We start from the raw sequence: 21277 nt of genomic DNA, 5'->3' as shown, positions 1-21277 counted from the left end.
AAGGATTATAAATCATTCTAGTATAAAGACATATGCACATGTATGTTTATTGCAGCACTATTTACAATAGCAAAGACTTGAAACCAACCCAAATGCCCATTAATGATAGAGTGGATGAAGAAAATGTGGAACATACACACCATGAAATACTATGCAGCCATGAAAAAGAATGAGTTTATGTCCTTTTCAGGGACATGGATGAAGCTGGAAACCATAATTCTCAGCAAACTAACACAGGAACAGAAAACCAAACACCTAATGTTCTTACTCATAAGTGGGAGATGAACAATGAGAGCACCTGGACACAGGGAGGGGAATGTCACATACCAGGGCCTGTTGGGGGGTTGGGGAAAGGGGAGGGAGAGCATTAGGACAATACCTGATGCATGTAGGGCTTAAAACCTAGATGATGGGTTGATAGGTGCAGCAAACCACCATGGGACATATATACCTCTGTAACAAACCTGCACATTCTGCACATGTATCCCAGAACTTAAAGTAAAATTAGAAAAAAAATATATCCTCATGTCTACACGTTCCAAGGTACATGTAGTTTCCTAACACTGGCTTGCTTCACCTCAAAGTGTAGGAGACCAGGGTGGCTGCAGTGTTAATCAGCAAAAAAACGGAATAAGCAGAGGTTAAAATTCCTCATCAATGTAAAAACTGAAATTAACTCTGATGGTCAGACCCACATACTTACTTCTAAAACCCATACCCACCCATACAAATAAACACACAAAGTTACAGCTTTACTCAGCTTTATATAATTAACATATACGGCTGCTATGAAGATGTTTGGAAATAATTTTATTTAATTTAACTATATCCATATTGGTTGTATTACAGATTTTTTTTTCTTACATTCTAACGTCTCTGAAATCTTAAATAGCTTTTGGAATTTTACTATATTATTTAAGTCCTTGTGAACTGTCAAAGTTTCACTCAAAGGTCATCAGTTTCTTGAATGTCTTTATTTCTTCATTTTAAATCTTTAGTGTCCCCTTTCCTACACTCCAACAGAAATAATCTCTCCTCACTATGAATTCCCAAAGCATGTCAACATTACAATTTTTATTATAACAATGTATCACATTCTGCCTAACATTAGACACATTATTTATGTATGCGTCCTCTTCTGTGCTGGAATGCAACTGTCTTTGGGCTTATATCCATACCCACTTGAAGTCCACATAATCAAAATACTATGGCTAAAATAATGTCAACTACCAAGTGGAGAATCCAAGACTTACTCAAAATCACAGCTTTTGCTCAATAGCAGAGGTTGGGGCCAAACATACACTGGTGCTTTCCAGACTTACATTTCCACTAGACATTCTCTTTTCTATATGTAAATTTAAAACTGTTCTGATTAAGTCAACTTTTTTTCTTGCTGGTTAAAAGCTTTTCATCAAAAGAAAAAATGAGGAACAGACAAATGGATACTAATTCTGTTATCTTTTTTTGCATTTGATTTGCTGTATTTACACTAAAATTAGATTTTACAGAAGAGAAAATGAGAGACAGTAAGAGTGAGGAAGAGAGAGAGATTGATTCACACTGCCCAAAGTTATTTCCCTGAGGAGCACAGGCTTCTTTCCATTAGGTGATCAAATGCAACAAGAAGAGAACAAGGGATTCTTTACACCAGAGATTTAAATGAAACTATGAGGCATGACCTAGAGCAAAGTAGCAATTAAAACTCCAAATTACAGCTCTTACCTATTGCCCACAGCTCACTATTGATTGCTGGGCTTCCATTTGCCTTAATGGAAGCCTGACTTGTGATGTCATTGTCTAGAAAGCTATCAAAACTCCACTGAATTTGTGTTTGCTCTGCACAATTGATTAAATTCATAACTTTGTATAATCTAAAAATATACAGTGACATCCTTTAAAATTCCATGATTTAAAATGTCTTTGTAGGGAAAACCCCTATTACTTTCATTTTTTCATATCAAAAAAGATTCAGGAAAAAAATTATTACCTCATTTAATTTTTAAAAATCAACAAAGGGTATTTTGAAAATGTAAAACATATAGTATAGACTAAATATATTCCTGGTATTTGCTGTACACCGGGGTTAATTCTGGGAGAACACTCACTATGTGAGGAATATTTCTACTTCCAACTCCAACTTACACATTTTCACTCTGTTCTCTCATTTTTTATTACTTTTTCAAATGTCAAATTGGCAAGAATTAAAAGAAAGCAAGGTTAAAATGTATTTAAGATTTCCAGCATTTTCCTAGACTCTTTTCACACCTCCTTCCAGCTATATTAGAATGTGAACATATAAACAGTTAATAATTAGTTTATAAATGTTTAGCAATGAAATAATGTTGTTTGACTACTATCTTGCCCAGGGGAAAATAGGCAGAAGTCACTTAAGACTGTACAGTTTAAAGAAACCATTCCTATCACATCAAATTATATTATTTATTATATAAAATAGGAGTAGAGCAGAAATACTAGCAACAACATATTAGTGTTAGCAACCAAGAAAATTGAGGTACCTATCTTGAATACCTTGGAGCTTCACCACTATAAATTATTAAAAGAATGAAATAAATGTATGAATAAAGCAAAGTTTCTGAATCCTTGGGCAGATCAATTTTAAATTAGTTCTGGAAGGGCCTTGACAGTTGCCTGATTGAATGGTCTAGAGAAAAAGTTGAAGCCTTTCAATAGCAGGTTGTTGCTTTTTTATTTTCCCTAGATGTTCACAAATTGTCTCTTTGGCTAAAATTTTTCAACTGCAAAAAAAAGTCTTCAATCTGAGGTCCTATGTTAGATTTGCTATTAATTGTGTCTTTTCAGCATGCCTACCTCACTTCTAATAGTAAAATCCTTTTTTCTTTTGGAAAGTCTATTCCCTATGGTTCAGGTGGGGTGAATCACCTGCCATGGTGACCATGTGACTCACAACTGGCCAAAGAGAATATTCTACCCCAACCCTGACCACGACAATTAGATGAGAGCGTCACCTCAAAAAGGCCAGAGTATTTGATCAGAATTGATGTAAAATAGCTATGAGAGAAAGAGTCTTTCTTCAATCAAAATTCAGAGGGATATATCCTTGGGGATTCCTTTCCTACCATATTGAGAAGTGGCCTGCCTGAAAATTAAGTGAATAGGAAAATGGGTCTGAGAGAGAAACAAAGCCCTCTGGACAGCATTAGAAACCCTAAACCTAGCTATACCTGAAGCTACATGTGTATCTGGATAGTAGTCAATATTCCAATAATTTCCCCATATTTGAGCCAGAGTTTAGGCACTTTGCAACCACTAGATTGCTAACTAATAAAATTGTGATGTTATTTTCTAAGTTACTGCAAGCTACTATGTAGAATCTCTTTTTACACATAGGCAACTATCAGGTCATGTAACTCAGACTACATGAAATGGTCAGAGTCAATGAGAAGATATCTCAACTTTCTTCTCAACAACATTTCTGAATGTCTGAAAAGATAATTAATGTTCAATTTAATTTTATTACCCTATCAAAGTAATTCTGTTTTTCTACATAGACATTCAATTAAGTTCATGCAGATTCTTTCTATATCATAAAATTTAAGAATTAGAAAAAAATCTTGGAATTCCCTTTCCCCCGTCTTCATTTTAGATAAGGAATCTGAAGTCTGACGATATTTAGTGAATTGTCCAACATTATACAGCTAGTGATGACATTGAAATACAACAAAATTCTGTATCCATAATGTACCAGAAATTATAAAATTATGCCTATTAAAGTATTCATATTATTCTGAAATGAAGTGACTTGAGACCTTATTAGAATATTATCATTTAAAAAATAAGAAATTACTTTAGTAAAGCACAAGTAATTCTGTGTTTTTATCCACTGGGGTATCCATTAATTCTCCCAAAATAAGAATGTACTAAATGAGCCAAAATTCCATTAAACACACACAATGATAAATGACCTGAAATGGTCTTTCTGTAATGCTTTTGTTTTCTTTATAAATAACTACCAAGATAGAAAAGGGTAAAAATCAGTGTATTCTAATGGGAACTAGCAAATTCTATTAGATATGAATGCCTAATTATAATCTAAGTGAAAAAAATGCTGATTTAAAAATGTTTTTTAAGGATGGCTCATCATACTCCCTCCAAGTTGACAGCCTGTTCTAATAATAATTTCAGGGATCAAAAAATACAAATATAAAATTCTATCTGTATTTTTTGGCTTTTATTCACATAAAAGCCAAACAGCCTTTTGCCTAAAGTATTAGATGCTCACTGGTTGGATCAGCAGATTATTTTCTTCCATATTATTATTCCATATATTTTTAAGTGGAAGACTCCTATTACTGCTCTGAGAGGCATAATTACTAAAAAATGTTCAGTGTGCATTTGTGGATTTTTAAACCAACTCTCTAATCTTCAGCCAATACATTTTATTAAACTGAAAGAGAACCAAATATTTTCTTTTGGAATTGTTGCATAATTACAAGAAGTAAATTTGTAGCCCTAGAACGTCAACAAACAAAGAAATTAGGTACCCTCAACTTATCCACAAGCAAATTAAAGAAGATTGATGGGATAGGAAGAATGTTAAAAGCTAAATTAAATGTTCACTTAAAAGCATCTTCTTCTGCAGTTTTTTATATTGTTTACATTAAACTTCTTTATTAAAAAGTAGTTCATGTTACTGAGTAATATTTTGTCACAATCTATTTCTAGTTATGTAAAGTAGTTCAGAACAAGGGGATTTTTTAATATTTCCAAAAAGTAAATAGAATTTCATAATAAACTATTGTTATAAATTCTTAATATGTCTCTAATGGCCAAACTATGAAAAAGGAGTAAAATAGTGAACATGTTGTCCATAGAATTCTACTGACTAAAGATCTAAGTAATAAGTTTTTTCAACTATAATCACCATTTTTCTATATCAGTGAAATATTTACAGCCATAATGATTAATTGGTGTATATAAAATGGACAGATTTCACTCTTTCCAAGAGTTTCTTCAAGGTCTACCTGTAACTCTCTTTAACAGGCAGGCAGATACCAATGCTATTCCTGGAAATCTGCCTGGTTTTCCAGTCTACCTGACTTGCTCCTCCCTTCTTAGTAGTGCAGTCATGAATCATCTTGTCACCCTAGTTCATATCTGACCTTCTTGGCTTCTAACTCCCAGGAATTTTATAAATACTATTCACACCTTCAGGATACACACACAGATTGACCACACTTTCAAACCATCAACTAACTCCCTCCTTGCAAAATGATGAAATAATTTAATCCAATGACTTCTACTCACCAGGCAGGTTGAGGAAGGCTGGAAAGGGACTATGGCAAGGGGCTCCATACACAGATTCTTTGTACTGATTTTTACCTGTTATCTTCACTTACGAAATAACATGCAGAATATAACTCTGCTGTTTTCCACATGCTATCTCCCAGGTCCTTGCCTCTAGGAAAACTGTCTGGCCCATTCCCACTGAGAGTCACTTTACTACAGCCTTCCAAGGTCCTGCAGACACTGGGGGACCTAGGGTCAGCCAGACTCTAGGACAACTACTTTCACAGGGACTGACACTGCATGAAACAAAGATATTCCCAACAGGGAAGATTTTTATGAAAAGTTGTTTAAAGAGACTGCACACTTTTCTCTAATTGGTAAAATGCCACTGTAAATCAGAGCACTGAAATGTAAGGCTCTCTGGGCCCAGTGATTCCCTTTCAATGCCAACAAACTTGTGGTGCTGTGTTGTTGCTGTCCCTCTTTTCTTTTCTTTTTTTTTTTTTTACTAAGTTTTCCTGCACATTGTAGTTTTAAAGTGCAAATAAATACAAGACCCAGTCACTGTTTGGATTCAGTGTTTTCCCTTGGAACCAGTGCCTTACAGATTATGACATGCAGCACACAGAAAATGGGATTAGAAAGGGTGCTGTGGCCATAGGGTTGTCCTCGGGCTGTAGAAGGCAGGGAAACCCTTCATTATTCTTCCCCTCAGTCTTAGGAGGCTCATGATAGCTAGGTGTCACCTCTAATGTCATCGTCTCCCTCTCAGGCTTTGTCTCCCTGTCTCCCTCTCCCCTTCACTCTTTCCCCCACCACCCCTCCTCCCCTCTCTCCGTGATTCTCAGGACCAGGGAAAGGCAGAAGAGCCTAAAAGTGCATCTACCACCCTCTAAGGAGTTAATAACCATGCCCAGCCCAACGCAAGCCAGAAAGGGCTCTTCAATTCCAAACGGAGTGTTAGGGATTGTTAAAAAGAAGGCACACACTGAAAGTTAAAGAATTTGGTTCTTGTTATTTCTCTGAAATCTGATAAAATATTTAGTTTTATGAAAAAAAAAGGGTGGGGGTTCAGTAATTGTTGCATAAATCAGTTTTACTGTCAGCTAATTTTTAAAAATACACTAAGATAATTTATGATGGAAATAGAAAAAAAAATCACTGTTTCTATTCAATAAAGTTAGGGCAGAGGGCTATCAATACAGCTGTGGTAAAGCAGAATGCCTGAAAGCTAACCTTTTTTTTCTATTACATAGAAAAATCAACAAATGTTGTTTGGAATTATAACCAAATCTCCTAAATTAAGAACTGGTCATTAAGGTTTTATCTAACTAACCATATCTCATGACCAAGCTAAACAACACATTTTCCTTTACAATTATTTTTTACTATAGTTCTTCCTGATATTTTGATTGCAGATATACCAGGAAAGACAGGAAAATAAAATATATATGAAATAAAATAACACTTAAAGTAACTTCAAAAATTTATATGATTCCCCATAAGAAACCAATCAGAGATCCGCAGTTTAGCTGTCTAGTAAGTACTTGTCCCACATAAATGGACCCTCCACCTGGGTTACAAGGAGGTTTATGTTTCCAGTAAACAAAAGATGCTGTGCAACACAGCATGGAACTCACTGAAATGGGCACTCTTCAGGCAATGGGGCCTGACAAAAGCATTCGGCAAATAATATTATTCACCAAAATCATTTTAATTTACTTTCTGGAGGACTTGTTTCAAATTGCTTATTGAATATGGAGACAAAAAGAATATGGAAAACATTCTGATAAGAACAAGAAAACCAGAAAATGAAGAGCTCAGGCAGATGCTCACACACACACAAAAGGCACACTTGTTCTCTCTGGACACTCTTTTGTACATAGAGTAGGTAATAAAGTTTAAAAAAATATATTAAAATGGTCAATCATATCATTGAAGTTATTTTATTAGCCATCTAAGTAAATGTAGAATCCTCAGAAAAGAGGTGTTCTTATAAAAACAGACCTACTGATTACGATACTAGGATAAATATTTTACGCAGTTTCATATAAAGCCTCCTCAATTTTACTCCTGGGCTTTAAAAAATAAAATATATTTATACTGCCACCTAATTAGATTATGTAAAGAGGGACAAAAGGACCATTTTTTTCTTCCCAAGACATCTATTAACATAATTTTGAACACCAAACAAGGAACAAGATTCTGGGTTATCCCACAATGTAAATCAGCATGTGTTTATTCATCAGTCAAAAGTTAGATGGAAAAGACTTCATTAAAAGGAAAAGAACACATGCCCCATTACCCAGCAGTCTTTCTGCTGAATATTTAGTCTCCCAGATCCACAGATCCTATTGTACAGGAATGTTTATAGAAGCATTCTCTATGGTTGTAAAAAGAAGTCAAAACAGAGTATCCACTCCTAAGGAATGGTAAAATATCACAGGTGCACAAAACAAGTACAAAGTCAGTCAGAATTCATGAGCAGATTTACATTTAGCAATACGTGTATAGAGATAGCTCATAAACCTAATAATATTTTAAAAGAAACAAAATCATATTTATAGCACATGATGATTTACATAAACTTTAAAACAATACTATATTGTTCCAGGGTTATACAGTAGCCCCTCTCTTATCCATAGTTTCAGTTTCTTCGGTCCAAAAACATTAAGTGGGAAATTCCAGACACGAACAATTCCTAAGTTTTACTTTATCCACTCTTGCTTAGTAGGTGAAATCTCACCCTGTCCTATTCTAGTCCTTGTGGGACATGAATCCTCCTTTGTCCAGCGTGCCCACACTATAGATACTCCCTGCCTGTGAGTCTCTTGGTAGCTGTCCTGGTTATCAGAGCCATTGTCATGGTATCACAGTGCTTGTGTTCAAGTAGCCTGTTTTCTACCTAATAATGGCCCCAAAGCGCAAGAGCAGTGGTGCTGGCTTATAGCTGTAAGTGTGTTATTTAGTTATTTTAATACTATATTAGCTATTTTTAATCTCTTAATGTGCCTAATTTGTAAATTAAACTTTAGTACATGTATATACATATATGAACAAATATAGTATATCTGTAGTTCACTATTACATACAGTTTCAGGCATCTACTGGAGGTTGTGGAAAACTATTACCTCCCTAGGATAAGCAGGGGCTACCATACCTGACTTTAAGTCTGTGTAGATAAACAGTCAGCTCTTCATATTTGCAGGAGATTGGTTTCAGGACTTCCTGCAGATACTTAAGTCCATTCTATAAAATGGTGTACTACAGTTGGCTCTTTGTATCTGTGGGTTTCACATCCTCAGATTTAACCAACCACAGATGCAGAAACCACAGATACAGAGGGCCAACTCCATAGATATAAATTTTAATCTACATGTACAACTGACCCTTGAATAACACCTTGAGCACCACCCCCTCCACACAGTGAAAAATCAGGTTATAACTTTTGACTCCCTCAAATGTAACTACTAATAGCCTACTGTTGACCGGAGGCCTTACTGATAACATGAACAGTTGATTAACACACATTTTATTTGTTATCTGTATTATATACTGTATTTTTAAAACAAGGAAAGCTAGAGAAAAGAAACTGTTATTAAGAAAATTATAACAAAGATAAGACATATTTACTATTCTTTAAGTGGAAGTGGATCATGATAAAGGTCTTTATCATCTTCACACTGAGTAGGCTAAGAAGAAGGAGGAAGAAGAAAGGTTGTTCTTGCTGTCTCAGGGGTGGCAGAGGCAGAAGAGGTGGAGGAGGTGGAAGGGGAGGCAGGAGAGAAAAGCACACTTGGTGTAACATTTCTTGAAAAAATCCAGGGATAAGTGGATCCATGCAGTTCAAACCCATGTTGTTCAAGGGTCAACTGCATAAATTATTAAATGCATATGTAATATTACATATTACATCTATGAGAAGTACCGTAAGAATACATATTAAGTATGTTACAGCAGAAGTCTATGGGGCAAGACAATGAGAGAGGAACTTAGAGACCAAGTAGGAAAATTAGGTGAAACAGAAGAGAGCCTTGTACCAAGCCAACCTATGACACAGAGGGCCATGAACAAGGACCACAGTTGACTCACCTCTGTGTATTTGACCAAAAACAAAGAAACACATAAGGACTTTGTAGCTATAGTTTTTGACATTAGGAACAACCAATATGCAGCCATATCTGAAGATAAAAATCATCTGAAGAGAAAGAAAATATTTTAAAAAGCATTGCAAAAAAAAAAAGATTGGTGATATCCCTAAACCATAATTTTAACCACAGTTAAGTAGAATTTAGAAATCTTTAAAATCTTATGCAGAAACTTTTCATTTCTAAAACTGATTTATGGGTCTGATAATGTTTAAACACATGGAGAAAGTCAAACCAAGGGAAGACTATCTGAACAGTTCACTGCAGCAACGGTGTTAACATGGCACATTTGTATGTAACTTACAAAATCAGGGCTGTCACTAAGATGCCCAGCACCATCTGAAAGACACAACTTCATCAGGCAGCAATGTCATCACTTTGCTACATGTGTGCATGGATTAAGCAGCTGAAAGGAAAAGGAAACATGTGTGTGCACATGTGTGTGTGTGTGTAACACACAGAGATTAAAATATACATATATTTGTGTGATTTGTGTGTGTATATACATATATACATACACATATATCTGTGTGTGTGTGTGAATATCCTCTGTGTGTGTGTTTGTGTGTGTGTGTGTGTGTGTGTGTGAATACATGAGAAATTCTATTTCAATTACCTGGCTGTTTCAGGTGAAACAATGCTCTGAATGAAGACTATTTCATGTTCCCAATTCACTTTATATGGATCAGACATAGTTACACTGCACATCATCTAATAAGTTTGCAGAATTCTAAGAAAGGTAAACTATTTTGTTAAAGATGAGTCAAGACACTTCTGAGTGATCCATATATTTATTCTACAAGATGTTAAAATGGAGACTAGACAATCTCAGTGACTTTTCTTGTTGTAGTTTCTTTGAAAATACTTTACTATTATTTCAATTTCCAATGAAAATTGGTACATATTGATTATATAATTACAGTTATAAAACTGATAATATATTACTTAGATAACAGAAGCAATATTTAAAATGTATTGGTTGCATCTTCATTGCTAAGAAAGTTGGATAAATAATATGCAAAAATTGCAAGTATCAATGTTTTCCAGCAAATATATCAACATTACCCCTTTTAAAATCCATTATTTTCACTCATCTTACCATTACTTATTAATTGCATGAAATTGTGTTGGTAAATTATTGAAGCCATATAAATGTCAATAATTATAAATAAAGCTAATTTTCATAACTAAGAACAATAATAACTTATTTGAGGGATAACCCTAGTCCATCAACCATATGATCATCTCAACATCACAAAAAGCTGCTGTAATGAGAATTTTATCCCAAAAGTTATATATAAAAAATGATATAAATCAACTACTATAAAAGTTGACCAACAAATTAATGCACTGAAAACTCTCACTCTAAGCTAGGCATGGAAGCTGCATAATAAGAAACAATATACAACAATATGCACCAACTTAAAAGTCCCAAAGGTACATAAACAGCAAAATGTGCATTTTTAGGAAATGAAAGTGGCAACAGTCCATGGTATACATCTCATCATCCCAAACAAATTGCTTAATAAAAACTATAAATCAAATCCCATGAGTGGCTGTAAAGCCATATTTTAAACTTTGGCATATGTAGATGAAACCATAGTTAGAGGAATTAAGAAATTTGCTTCCTGTTGTTTAACTCCCCCATTAGGAGATCATCACAAATGGTGAGGAAGCAAAATATAAAGATGCATTTTAAGTTATCTACTTTTATGACTATAAAATCATGCACAGACCAAGCAAGTCCCCAGAGAGTTAAATGGTCATGCCAGACAGTTTATCTGAAATTTCTACAACAAATGACCACTTAAAAGTTCTCAAAAATACTGAAAAGTACTGAAAATTTTTTGTTGGGTTTTTTTTCCTCTCCCTTTTGCAACAGAATGAGGGAATGAAGCATTTTTCTTGGACACTGAGTATAATTATAACTAATCATCTCCTTCTCCTCGGAGCAACATTCGTTGACGTTCCTTCATTTTAGGGTGGCTGGCTGACACAATTCAAATATAATTACTCTTCTTGCATGATAAACTCCGGCACCGTGAGCAAATACAGTATGTCTCATTGTCAAGTATGGCTAGACAGCAGCGGTGTAATATAGACCTTTCAAGCCCTGGTGTAGCCCCCTGCCTTTGAAATCTGTGTGAGATGACAAAACTGACTTTCATTTCCCTTGGACTTTCTCAAGGTATCCTTATTAAGAAAAAAAAAAAAAGCCTAAAACCCATAAATTTAATCTACTGCCTGCCAATCACAGTGGTTTCTGCTGTCAGACACTCATGATACATAACCACAAAATTTAAATGTTATTGTTTCATACAAGAAGACAACGTTGCTCACGACTACCCTCAAGTAGTCATGTGACAACTCAGTGCGTTTCCTTTGTTTCCCTCCTCTGCTGCTGAACAATAGCACTAGCAGGAAATATGTAACTGATGAACCACACGTGGAAGGGGCTACACAACAATAAACTCTAAAGTGGATCATTGCTTCTGCCTATCTTACAAAAGACAATTGCAGATGAGCAAAAGTTTGTTTCCCAGCATGTATTTCATTTCAGATTAATAGTGATCCTTATTTTATTCTCAAATGACTTCCAACTTTAAAAAAATCAAACCATAAGTGCATGATCATTGAAATACAACTTTCACCAACTTTTAAAAAAGTAGTAGTAATAATAACAACATAATGTAGTCATGAATGTTGAGTTTTGGAAAGAAACAAAGTCTTGAAACTTAAAATGAAATTTTCAATACAGCCTACCAGCCCCAAGCTTTTCATTAACATAGCAAACCACACAGATTTCTCTTACATTTTCTGATTCATGTTTTTTTTTAAATTATGGATGGCCACAGATATAAACTGGACATCATTTTGCCCCTTGTTGAATTAAAATGAATTCAAAAATGTAGTTTCTATTTACTATTTTCTAGGACGGTGTTTTCACAATAGGCCATGCAATTCCAGATGGTAGGGATTTTTTGCTTTTGTTTTGTTGCTGAATATAAGAGAACTTTTTATAATGTGTAGCATTGTAAATGGAACTACATCATATCACTATCTGCATGTTTATCTTAGTCTGCTACTGGAGACAATTACAGGCCACTGTATCTTTATTCCTTGACGTTCTAAAAACTACATAGAGTAAGCATCAACGGTTTTCATTAGCAATGACTAGACTTAGCAGATGAAGAATCAGATTCTGACAGTGGGGTTCTTGTTTCTTGGATGAGGAAACATGTTGGCTCAGCACATCAGCAGGACTCATTTCTTCATGATATGAAACAATGACATGGAAATAAAGTTATATCGAATTGAAAACAAAACCTTTGTTTGCTCTATACATATGAGCAAATGCTCAGCAATCTTTGCTTCCAAAATACGCAGAATTCTACTACACAATTCAGTGGGAGAAAGGTCCACCATAGCCACTCAGAAGTGATGAATGTATGTGGCAGGCAGCAATCGAAGGCAATATATATATGAAATAAAATAAAACCTTTGACCATTGTAATTTGCAACAGCTAACTGGCTTGTTGTAAGAGAATGCCAGCTGTAATAAATGCACATACATATATACAAACATGTATATATATTCAAAACAAACAGAAAAGCATACTATAGGGAGTTGGACTGAGGATATTTACAGCCATCTAGGAGACTCAAACACTGGCAGATTGGGTCCTCTGAAGTACACAAACAGGCACACCTATCTCCTTATTTAACAAATACATTCATTCTGTTAGGGAAAGTTTGATGGTGAGCAAAATTCTTTGTTCTCCATGGAACATTCTGTAACCGTTTTAGCAATTGGCAATGCAGTCTCACTAAAATACCTCTACAGCTTTCTTCTATTCTTATGCAAGGCTAGCACTGAAGCCTTTTCAACAGCACCCCATGTTCAACTTACTTTTTCCTTTCCCTGGGAAACAGGACTCTACCACTCTGAAAACCATCTATCCCACTGGCCTAATTCAGCACATTCACCTGATCCACAATATTTGTCTCTGAGATGCAATTACACCTAAAATTCTTCAAGTACATGGCCCAAATGTATAAATCATTTAGAAATCAAAACAAAATAAATATAAACCCACTATGGGAATTATGAAACATATTTGCCTTAACATTCTTCTTAAAAGTTTAGTGAAAGGAAAGAAAGACATGAATCTGTGATCTAACTCCTTTATCAGTCACTCATTACTAGGGCACACCCGGTCATCCCTCTGCTTTCCTCTATCACCCACGTAGCTTAGTCCCAAACCCTAATAAGCCTTGACTGCACTCCACTGACCTACTACCCACAAAATGTCTAAAATTCAGCAATTTGAGCTAAAGTGAACTGGTTATATAAGTGCAGCCCAAGTCCAAAAATAAAATAAAAACAAACAAAACAAGAACAGGTGACTGAGAGATTTGCATTTGGTTTGCCATGTTGCTTCTTCTACTCAAAGGCTGAAAATTCTTCGCCTTGCATATTTAAATATGCATCAGCTCAGAAGAAGTTACACAATGTTTCCATCAGCAGAAGATCTGGCACTTAGAGAAAGCATCAGGAAAATAAAAACTACAGACAAAATAGGGTATATTTGCATATTTCACTTGAAATTAGGCTATGTTGCAGCATATTGGAAACTCATATGCATTGGATGTCAGCTGAGTTACTTTTCTTTCCCCCCAAGGTGACATTGGTGCTTGTCTTACCAAATATGATGCAACTGACAAGTGTTTTCATGTAAGGAAGATATATGCCTCCCATCACCTTGTCAAGCTGAGTGAAGGCAAACTCCAGCACATCCTTTCACAAGTGATTAGGTGGTCGGAGTCATTAAAAGTCATAAAGTTAGACTGCAGCAGTGTGCCATGCATATATATGAACTCATCCAAAGCTGTCCTCCTTGAAGCAGGTGATAGCTCTCAACTTTGCCTCTGACCGAGTCATAAATTCTTGGCTGAGCTTTCTTTCTCTTGGCATATCTTTGAAATTATACTGAACAGTAAATGCTGCTTTGGCCAGTCTCATTGTCTCCTGCATTCCCAGCCAAAGCCTCTAACCACTGGAGGTCCAAACATCTGACTTTGGTTCACTAACACAAAGTAAACAACCGATTGGCATTACTTATTCTTCCACAGCACTTTTAAAATTAATTTTCAAAGTACTTAAAAAACTCTTATTAACCACTCTATTTTAAAATTTTCTAAAAAGGCAACAAGAAAAAGAGTAGTAGTATTTATTCCACAAAATTAGAAAATTAGGCACAAAGAGTTGAAGTGGCATTATCAAGAGTCTGAACCATTATGGCTAATCAGAAGATCGGAACAGAGTTTAAATTACTACATTAGAAGGCTCTACAGTCTTCCCACTTTATTATTTCTCAGCCTTATCATTTCTCAGAAAATAAATCTGATTTACTAGAAATACAATTTTAGTGATACCTGAGAGAATATAAACTTTTAAACACACTGTTTTACTTGCAAATTCCACTTCTAAGACTCTGTCCTAAAGAATTAGTGTATAGGGCCAAAAAACGTATGCATAAGATGTTCAATACATCATTATTTATAATAATTAACAACTGCAAACAATCTAAATGTCCAAAAATAGGGGGGCTTTGTGATTTTTTGATTAAATATTATAAATTCTAAATATATAGCTGAGGAATTTTTAATGCTAAGAGAAATAATCATGATGTAATGTTTGTGGGAAAAAAAAAAACAAAACATTTATGGAGCTCAACCATGCTACATATATAAATATGAAGAAGAAAAAGGACTAGAAAAAAATACGACAAAATGCTGACAGTATTTACCTGGTTGTCTGGGAATAAAAGGAAATTCTAATTTTCTTTTTTAAAATATGTATGGATTTTCCAAATTTTCTACAATGAGCATCATTTACTTTTATAATAGGAAAAAAGAAAATAAAACATTGAAATTCCTCAGTGGGTATAAGTTCTTTTATAGGTCTCTTGCAAATTATCTCAACATAGAGTACCCAATATTAAGCAATTTAAGTGCTTTCTAAAACGTATTACAACAATGTTGTCACTCATTGCCTTTCCTGATAGTATGAACTGTGTCTCATTATAGATCTGATGTAGTGGCCAATTAATTTTTAAGACACAATACATGATGGATCTTGATGGACCAGAGTGCCTTTCCTAGAATCATTTCATTTTCCAACAAAGCACCAAGAAGTTTATTCATTCAGCATAGACTGGGCGCAGTCATGACTGAACAGAGTGGCAAAGAAGGAGAGAGCAATTTCAAGACTACCTTCAAACACTCTACGCTGAACAAAATTAATGTTGGGCTTCACCACAGCAATTAAGAACAACTCAGGCTAATGAACAAATCAACTCATTTCAGCCTTCACAAAGGTCATAAAAAGAAAACTTTTTAACCATCAGACATTTAAAAAGATAAAAGCCAAGACTGGGATGCCTGTGTCATCCCTTACACTGCATTTTCTATTATTCTGAGCCACCAATAAAACTGAAAAGGCCCATGCTGTTGACTACATTGATATGATAAAAAACACAAACTACCTACAAAGAGAATATACATGCATAAGGAGCATGGTTCTTTTCACAAATAATATGACTTTAATTTGTGGCCTCCATCATTATTTTTATATGGAATAGGTGTTTTTAAAGTAATTTCTTGCTGAGCATGCGATACTTGAAGTGTGTTCAATACTCGAGCATATCAACTACATGGCTGATAAACTTTGAGAGAGACTAGTATAGAGGAAAAGGAAGCTAGGGAGAAAAAAAAAAAAAGAATCTGAGTTCTCTGTGTCAAGTCAACAACGCTTCTCCCCACCATCTCCAAGGAAGAAACTCTCAGGTAGCTACACTTACCCTGAAGGAAGCCATGTTGATTTCATCCCCGTACGGATCCTGCTCCTGAATTCTTTTTTAGAGGAGACGAAGAATCAGAAGTCACTCTGAAAATCTGCTACTGATTCTCATGTAATCTCAGCACTTCAATAGTCTGTGAAAACAAGTTTGTTTTTAAAAATTTATTTTATTGAACAAAAAGACTTTCCCCCAACTCTTATTAATAAAAGTTATATTCAAATCTAGCCCATAATAAAGTCCTGTGAGTCAGTCTGCTTCCTAGCCTGCCTGTTCTTTCACTTTGAAGCACAGGACTATAAATAGTTAAATCAATAGAAGCTCAGAATAAACAAAGAAAATAATAAAATTCTTACATAATCACAAAGACAAACAATTCCTGAAAAATATTCAAGTTAATAATATAGTTGATTATTCTGGTTAAGAAGAATCAGAAGAAAGAGTTCTCTTTATTTTGTTTTTTATGCTATTTTCTCATTTTAAAAAGTAGTATGAGGAAGAATAAGTTATAAAACAAATTAAAAAATGAAAATAAAATTTTCCCTCATGCTACAAAGAAATAAATATTATTAAGAGTCAGTTATTTCTTCTTTGCTTTTTATATATAAAATAACTTTAGAAGCATATATGGATTTGATTATATGTATATTTTATAATTCATTTAATCAATCTTAATTGTTAGACACATAGAAAGGATCTTATGTTTCACTATTATTACCTCTGCAATAAAAAATCTTGGAATATAATTCTTTCTTCATGTTTGTAATTTTTTTCTCTTTAGAGTAAATTTAAAACATTAAAATTATTGAGTTCAAAGAGTATGAGCCTTTTAAGTCTTTTAAAATATATTGCTGAATTCTCCTCCATAAATTTTGTTGCAATTTACGCTCCCAAGAGCACTGTTTTTGAAAATGTCTTTCAAAATAGTCCTGCTAATCTTCTCTTTATTTTAAAACAATAGATTAGCTATGGAGAAAGGTATAATAAAAGCTGAAACAGCATTCTATCTGTTTAGAAATTATGTATGTCTTCTCATACACTCGAAGAGAGTATGCATATTTATAGTGAACAATATTCACTTCAGATGACTGCATTGCATGAAGCTTTTGAAAAGCATCACTGGCCACACACATTCACTTATTTCTATTTGAAGTACAAGGAAATGCACTTTGGATTATTTCATCTCTGGCCTGTGAATTTTAAAACCCTATTATTTGCACTATTCTGAATGACTTCAGAGATCTAATCAAGTAAAGGCATTAACTTGGTTAGATCTGTGTAAACTCGCTCTACATATGTGATGCAATAAACACAGATTAAAATCCTGCAGATTTGAATTTTTAAACATAGATTGCAATCTGTGTTTATTGCTTCATATATGTAGAGTGAATTTAACCAACCTAGAGAAGGTAAGATTTAAAGGGAATGAAGAACAGGCTTACCAGTGAGGGTGATATTAGACAATAATGTTCCTCACAGCAAACCTTCTGTGTGTCAAAAAGCATCAAAGAATTAGTGGGGACCAAGATGTCAGGGTTTTATTTCATGGAACAGGGAATATGGACAGAATAACAAAGGAGAATGCAATAAAAAGAAAGGAAGGGCAGATAAGCTAGGTTACATCAGTGCTACTTCCCAACTTTGCCAAGCCAGGAAGAATAGATGAGTTTTCCATAGGTGAGTTTCCTAATCTGAAATATCCCCAAAGTTACACTCTTGTTCCAGTGCCTCTTAGGAAGAAGTCAGGTAGAGCTGAGACATGGCTACTGAGGGAGTGGCTACTGAGGGAGTGTGCTGACTCTCTGTTGTAACCCAGTCAGTCTCCCTAGAAGGTTTAGCATCAACCTCAAAATGCACAAAATGTACATAATCACCCCCACTATCTAAGTGGTCAGTGTTGCCCCCAGGTGACATCTCAGAGCCATTCCCTAAATCACAAAGCTAAAGGGATGAATCACAGATTTGTAAGTGCAGTGAACAAGGGCTCTTCAGTACCTCTGAAGATCAAATACCTTTGAGGGGGTTTATGTACGTGATTTTCTTATCCTGCGCACATATACAAATTGTCCTTACTGAATCAAAGGCATTCAAATTATAAAACAAAATACTCAGATTTGTTTGGGGTCCCTGGCCATCAACAAAAATGCTCCAAATAGAGATGCCCTGTTTACCAACCCACATATTATGAAACCTACACAAGAACTTTTCTAAAACTTCTGAAGGTTGATTAAAACCTTTTAACTGGATATTTTTGAGAGACTACAAAGAATTATTACATATGTATTAAATTTATAAAGACCATTGCAGCCTAAAATGGAAAACAATAGAATAGCCTCATCCTGGGATTCAGGGAATGAAATGAAAAACAAGAATCCCTTTGCACTAGCATCTGTCTGTCTCAGTCTCTTTTTCTCCTTCACTCCCCTTGGTCTGCTTGATCCTCTAACTCAAAGCTAACGTCCCTCTTTAGATGGAAATCAATCCATGTTTCGTAGAAGCTAAACTGCCAACAGAATCATACATGTGAAGAAACTGTTAGCGAAACTCAACCCCAGACACAAATCTTACAAGAGACTCAAGTTAGCCTTAAAATTAAGCAAATGTGTGAAGCCATAAAATTGGCTCTTAATTGCAGTCTTTCCAAAGAGGGTTGTTTTCTAACAGAGGTTTCCCAACTCAAAACTCAGCCATACTCCCAGTGTTTTCTTCTAGGGAACTATCATTCAAATCTATTTTTATAGAGAAGAGTAATTCTTTAGTTTAGCACTGAAAATTTTTTTTTTAGTCAGAAATCCTATTACTCACAAAATAAGTTGTAAGACAGGATGCTTGTTGAGCCACTTGTAAAGTTATTCCTGTATCAGAATATTTCACAAAAGTAAATCTCCTCCCAACTCATCTTTGATTAAAGTCTGACAGTGATCATAGCAAAAGAGTTTGTTCTAAATAGTAGTGACTCTTGTTTGAAATCAAATATTTAAATCTAAAAGAATAAACTGTAATTCATACCATGGTCACACCGTTATTGGCCAAGAAATAGAACCAATAAAGGAGTAACATTATTGGCTCCATTATTCAAATGTGTCTCCTGCCCTGAGAACATCATTCCATCTTAAGAGTTTATTGCATTGACTAAAATATTTGTACTCAATCATCCTCCATTTTCCTAGCAGGATTCATTTAGAAGGACCCTCATATGTTCATTCTTAAAGCCACCTTTTACAATATGGAAATAAAATGTACCCATTTTCCTGAAGCTTTCATTCATATGATTCCAAATTTTCTAGTGAAAGATACTCTTTAAAGAAACCAAGTAGCTTCTATTTTCCTCATACATGGCAAGTCATTGAATTGCAATAAATAAATAATATGGAATTTAGTTTCATAAGCAAAATTGATTTTAACTCAGTTCTTCAACTATGCCTGAAAATAAAGGGTACTATTTAAAGAGAGCTTGCGAAATTCCAGGAATGTTACATATTAGTAAACAATTGAACTGTATGTGTAAAGAGGCAATTCATTTGTTGAATAAATGAAAAACAGATTTTCCTTCAATTACTTTTCTCTACAAAGTAGCCCTGGGGTGATCATTCCCAAATTCAGAAAAGCACTAGCAGTTCTGTCTTAAGGGTACTGTTCTAAGTGGGGTCCCACTCTTTAATCCTTGCCTCTTGCTTAGCCTCCAACATCTGGTCAAGGAGTCTGGATTTCACAGGTGCCATGATGAAGAAAAGGGAGTGAGGCCTAACGGAATGACCCGGCTGTTGCAGAGCACCCTCAGCATGGTGCCAGCTTCACTCCTCCTTTGCTCATTTTCCGTTTCCAACTGAGGTGATCCCGGTTTGGCCTGAGGCCTTAAGAGGAAACAATTAGAGCAAGAAACTTCCCTTCACTTCAAGAACTCTGATAGAATGGGTCCAAAGAAGCCCTCAAAGCGTGAGTCTTTCCTGTACTAGTAATTCTGAAAGTTCCTTCTAAGAGAAAAGAAAGCATTGTCTCCACAAAGCCAGGTCAAAATGCCCAGCACATTCTTCCTTATGTGAATCTCTGCCATCTTCTCTGCTAATCTCACCGGAGCACTTGGCTTTGTCATTCTGACAGGAAGAACTACAACACTTAAGGGTAATGAAAGGTCACTGTGCAAAGAATTACAAGGAAGCAGAGCCTTGATCTCAAATAGCAAATCAGCTCAACTAAATTATACAGTTAATTAACAACTTTTCAATTCTCAGTCCTCTGGTCATTTCCTCAAATCCCTTCACCTAGGCCCCTTCATACATCCATCATAGAATATTAAGGACTTGGGCTTCAGTCAAAAAATCAGGATCCAGTCCAAGTTCCCTATTACTTCAAACCTGTTGTATTAACCATGATTTTATTTTCTGTATTCTGATGCTTTGACATGTAGGGCCCCACTGATCCTGGACAGACTATCCCTTCCAGAGCTGGCTATTCAGAAATGGTTAATGTGGGAGCTTACTTTTCAAATGCAAACCAACCAATCTGGAGTCCATATACCCAACCATCTCCTTGATTGGGCTCTCATACTCCACCTGCCCTAATCACCCTAAGGCCAGGTACCAGGCAACTAGGGATAGTTCCTGTACCCCATAGCCCACGGAAATCATTCAAACCAGCCCATCCTAGCCTGTTTACTTTGCCTCCCTTCCCACCCCTTCCTTCCAATGGAAACTACAATAGGAGCCCTTGCTCATAGTTCTCTCCCTCTGCCTCCTAATTGGATGTGGGGCTTCCCGATGTGCCCCCCACCAATGGTGTGGCATGCCACTTCTCTTAGAATCTGTTAGTATAGCAAACTATCTTTTCTTTTTTTTTTCTTTTTTTTGAGACGGAGTTTTCACTCTTGTTACCCAGGCTGGAGTGCAATGGTGCGATCTGCAACCTCCGCCTCCTGGGTTCAGGCAATTCTCCTGCCTCAGCCTCCTGAGTAGCTGGGATTACAGGCACGCGCCACCATGCCCAGCTAATTTTTTGTATTTT

The 21277-nt window shown here is 35.4% G+C and overlaps 1 protein-coding gene across 1 annotated transcript in view; it reads right to left on the bottom strand.

Annotated features, from left to right (window-relative positions):
* Positions 1-21277, bottom strand: part of TTC29 (tetratricopeptide repeat domain 29) — a 915079-nt gene that overhangs the window by 510997 nt on the left and 382805 nt on the right. The window contains exon 6 of the mRNA XM_074396845.1: positions 16280-16412. Within this exon, the coding sequence (XP_074252946.1) occupies positions 16280-16294 (15 nt within the window). The 5' untranslated portion in view covers positions 16295-16412. The remainder of the gene's footprint in view (positions 1-16279; positions 16413-21277) is intronic.

Source organism: Saimiri boliviensis, chromosome 3 (genome assembly GCF_048565385.1).
Source record: "Saimiri boliviensis isolate mSaiBol1 chromosome 3, mSaiBol1.pri, whole genome shotgun sequence".
Lineage (NCBI taxonomy): Eukaryota > Metazoa > Chordata > Mammalia > Primates > Cebidae > Saimiri > Saimiri boliviensis.
Note: the sequence above shows the minus strand (reverse complement) of the source record. Positions and strands in the feature narration are given on the sequence as shown.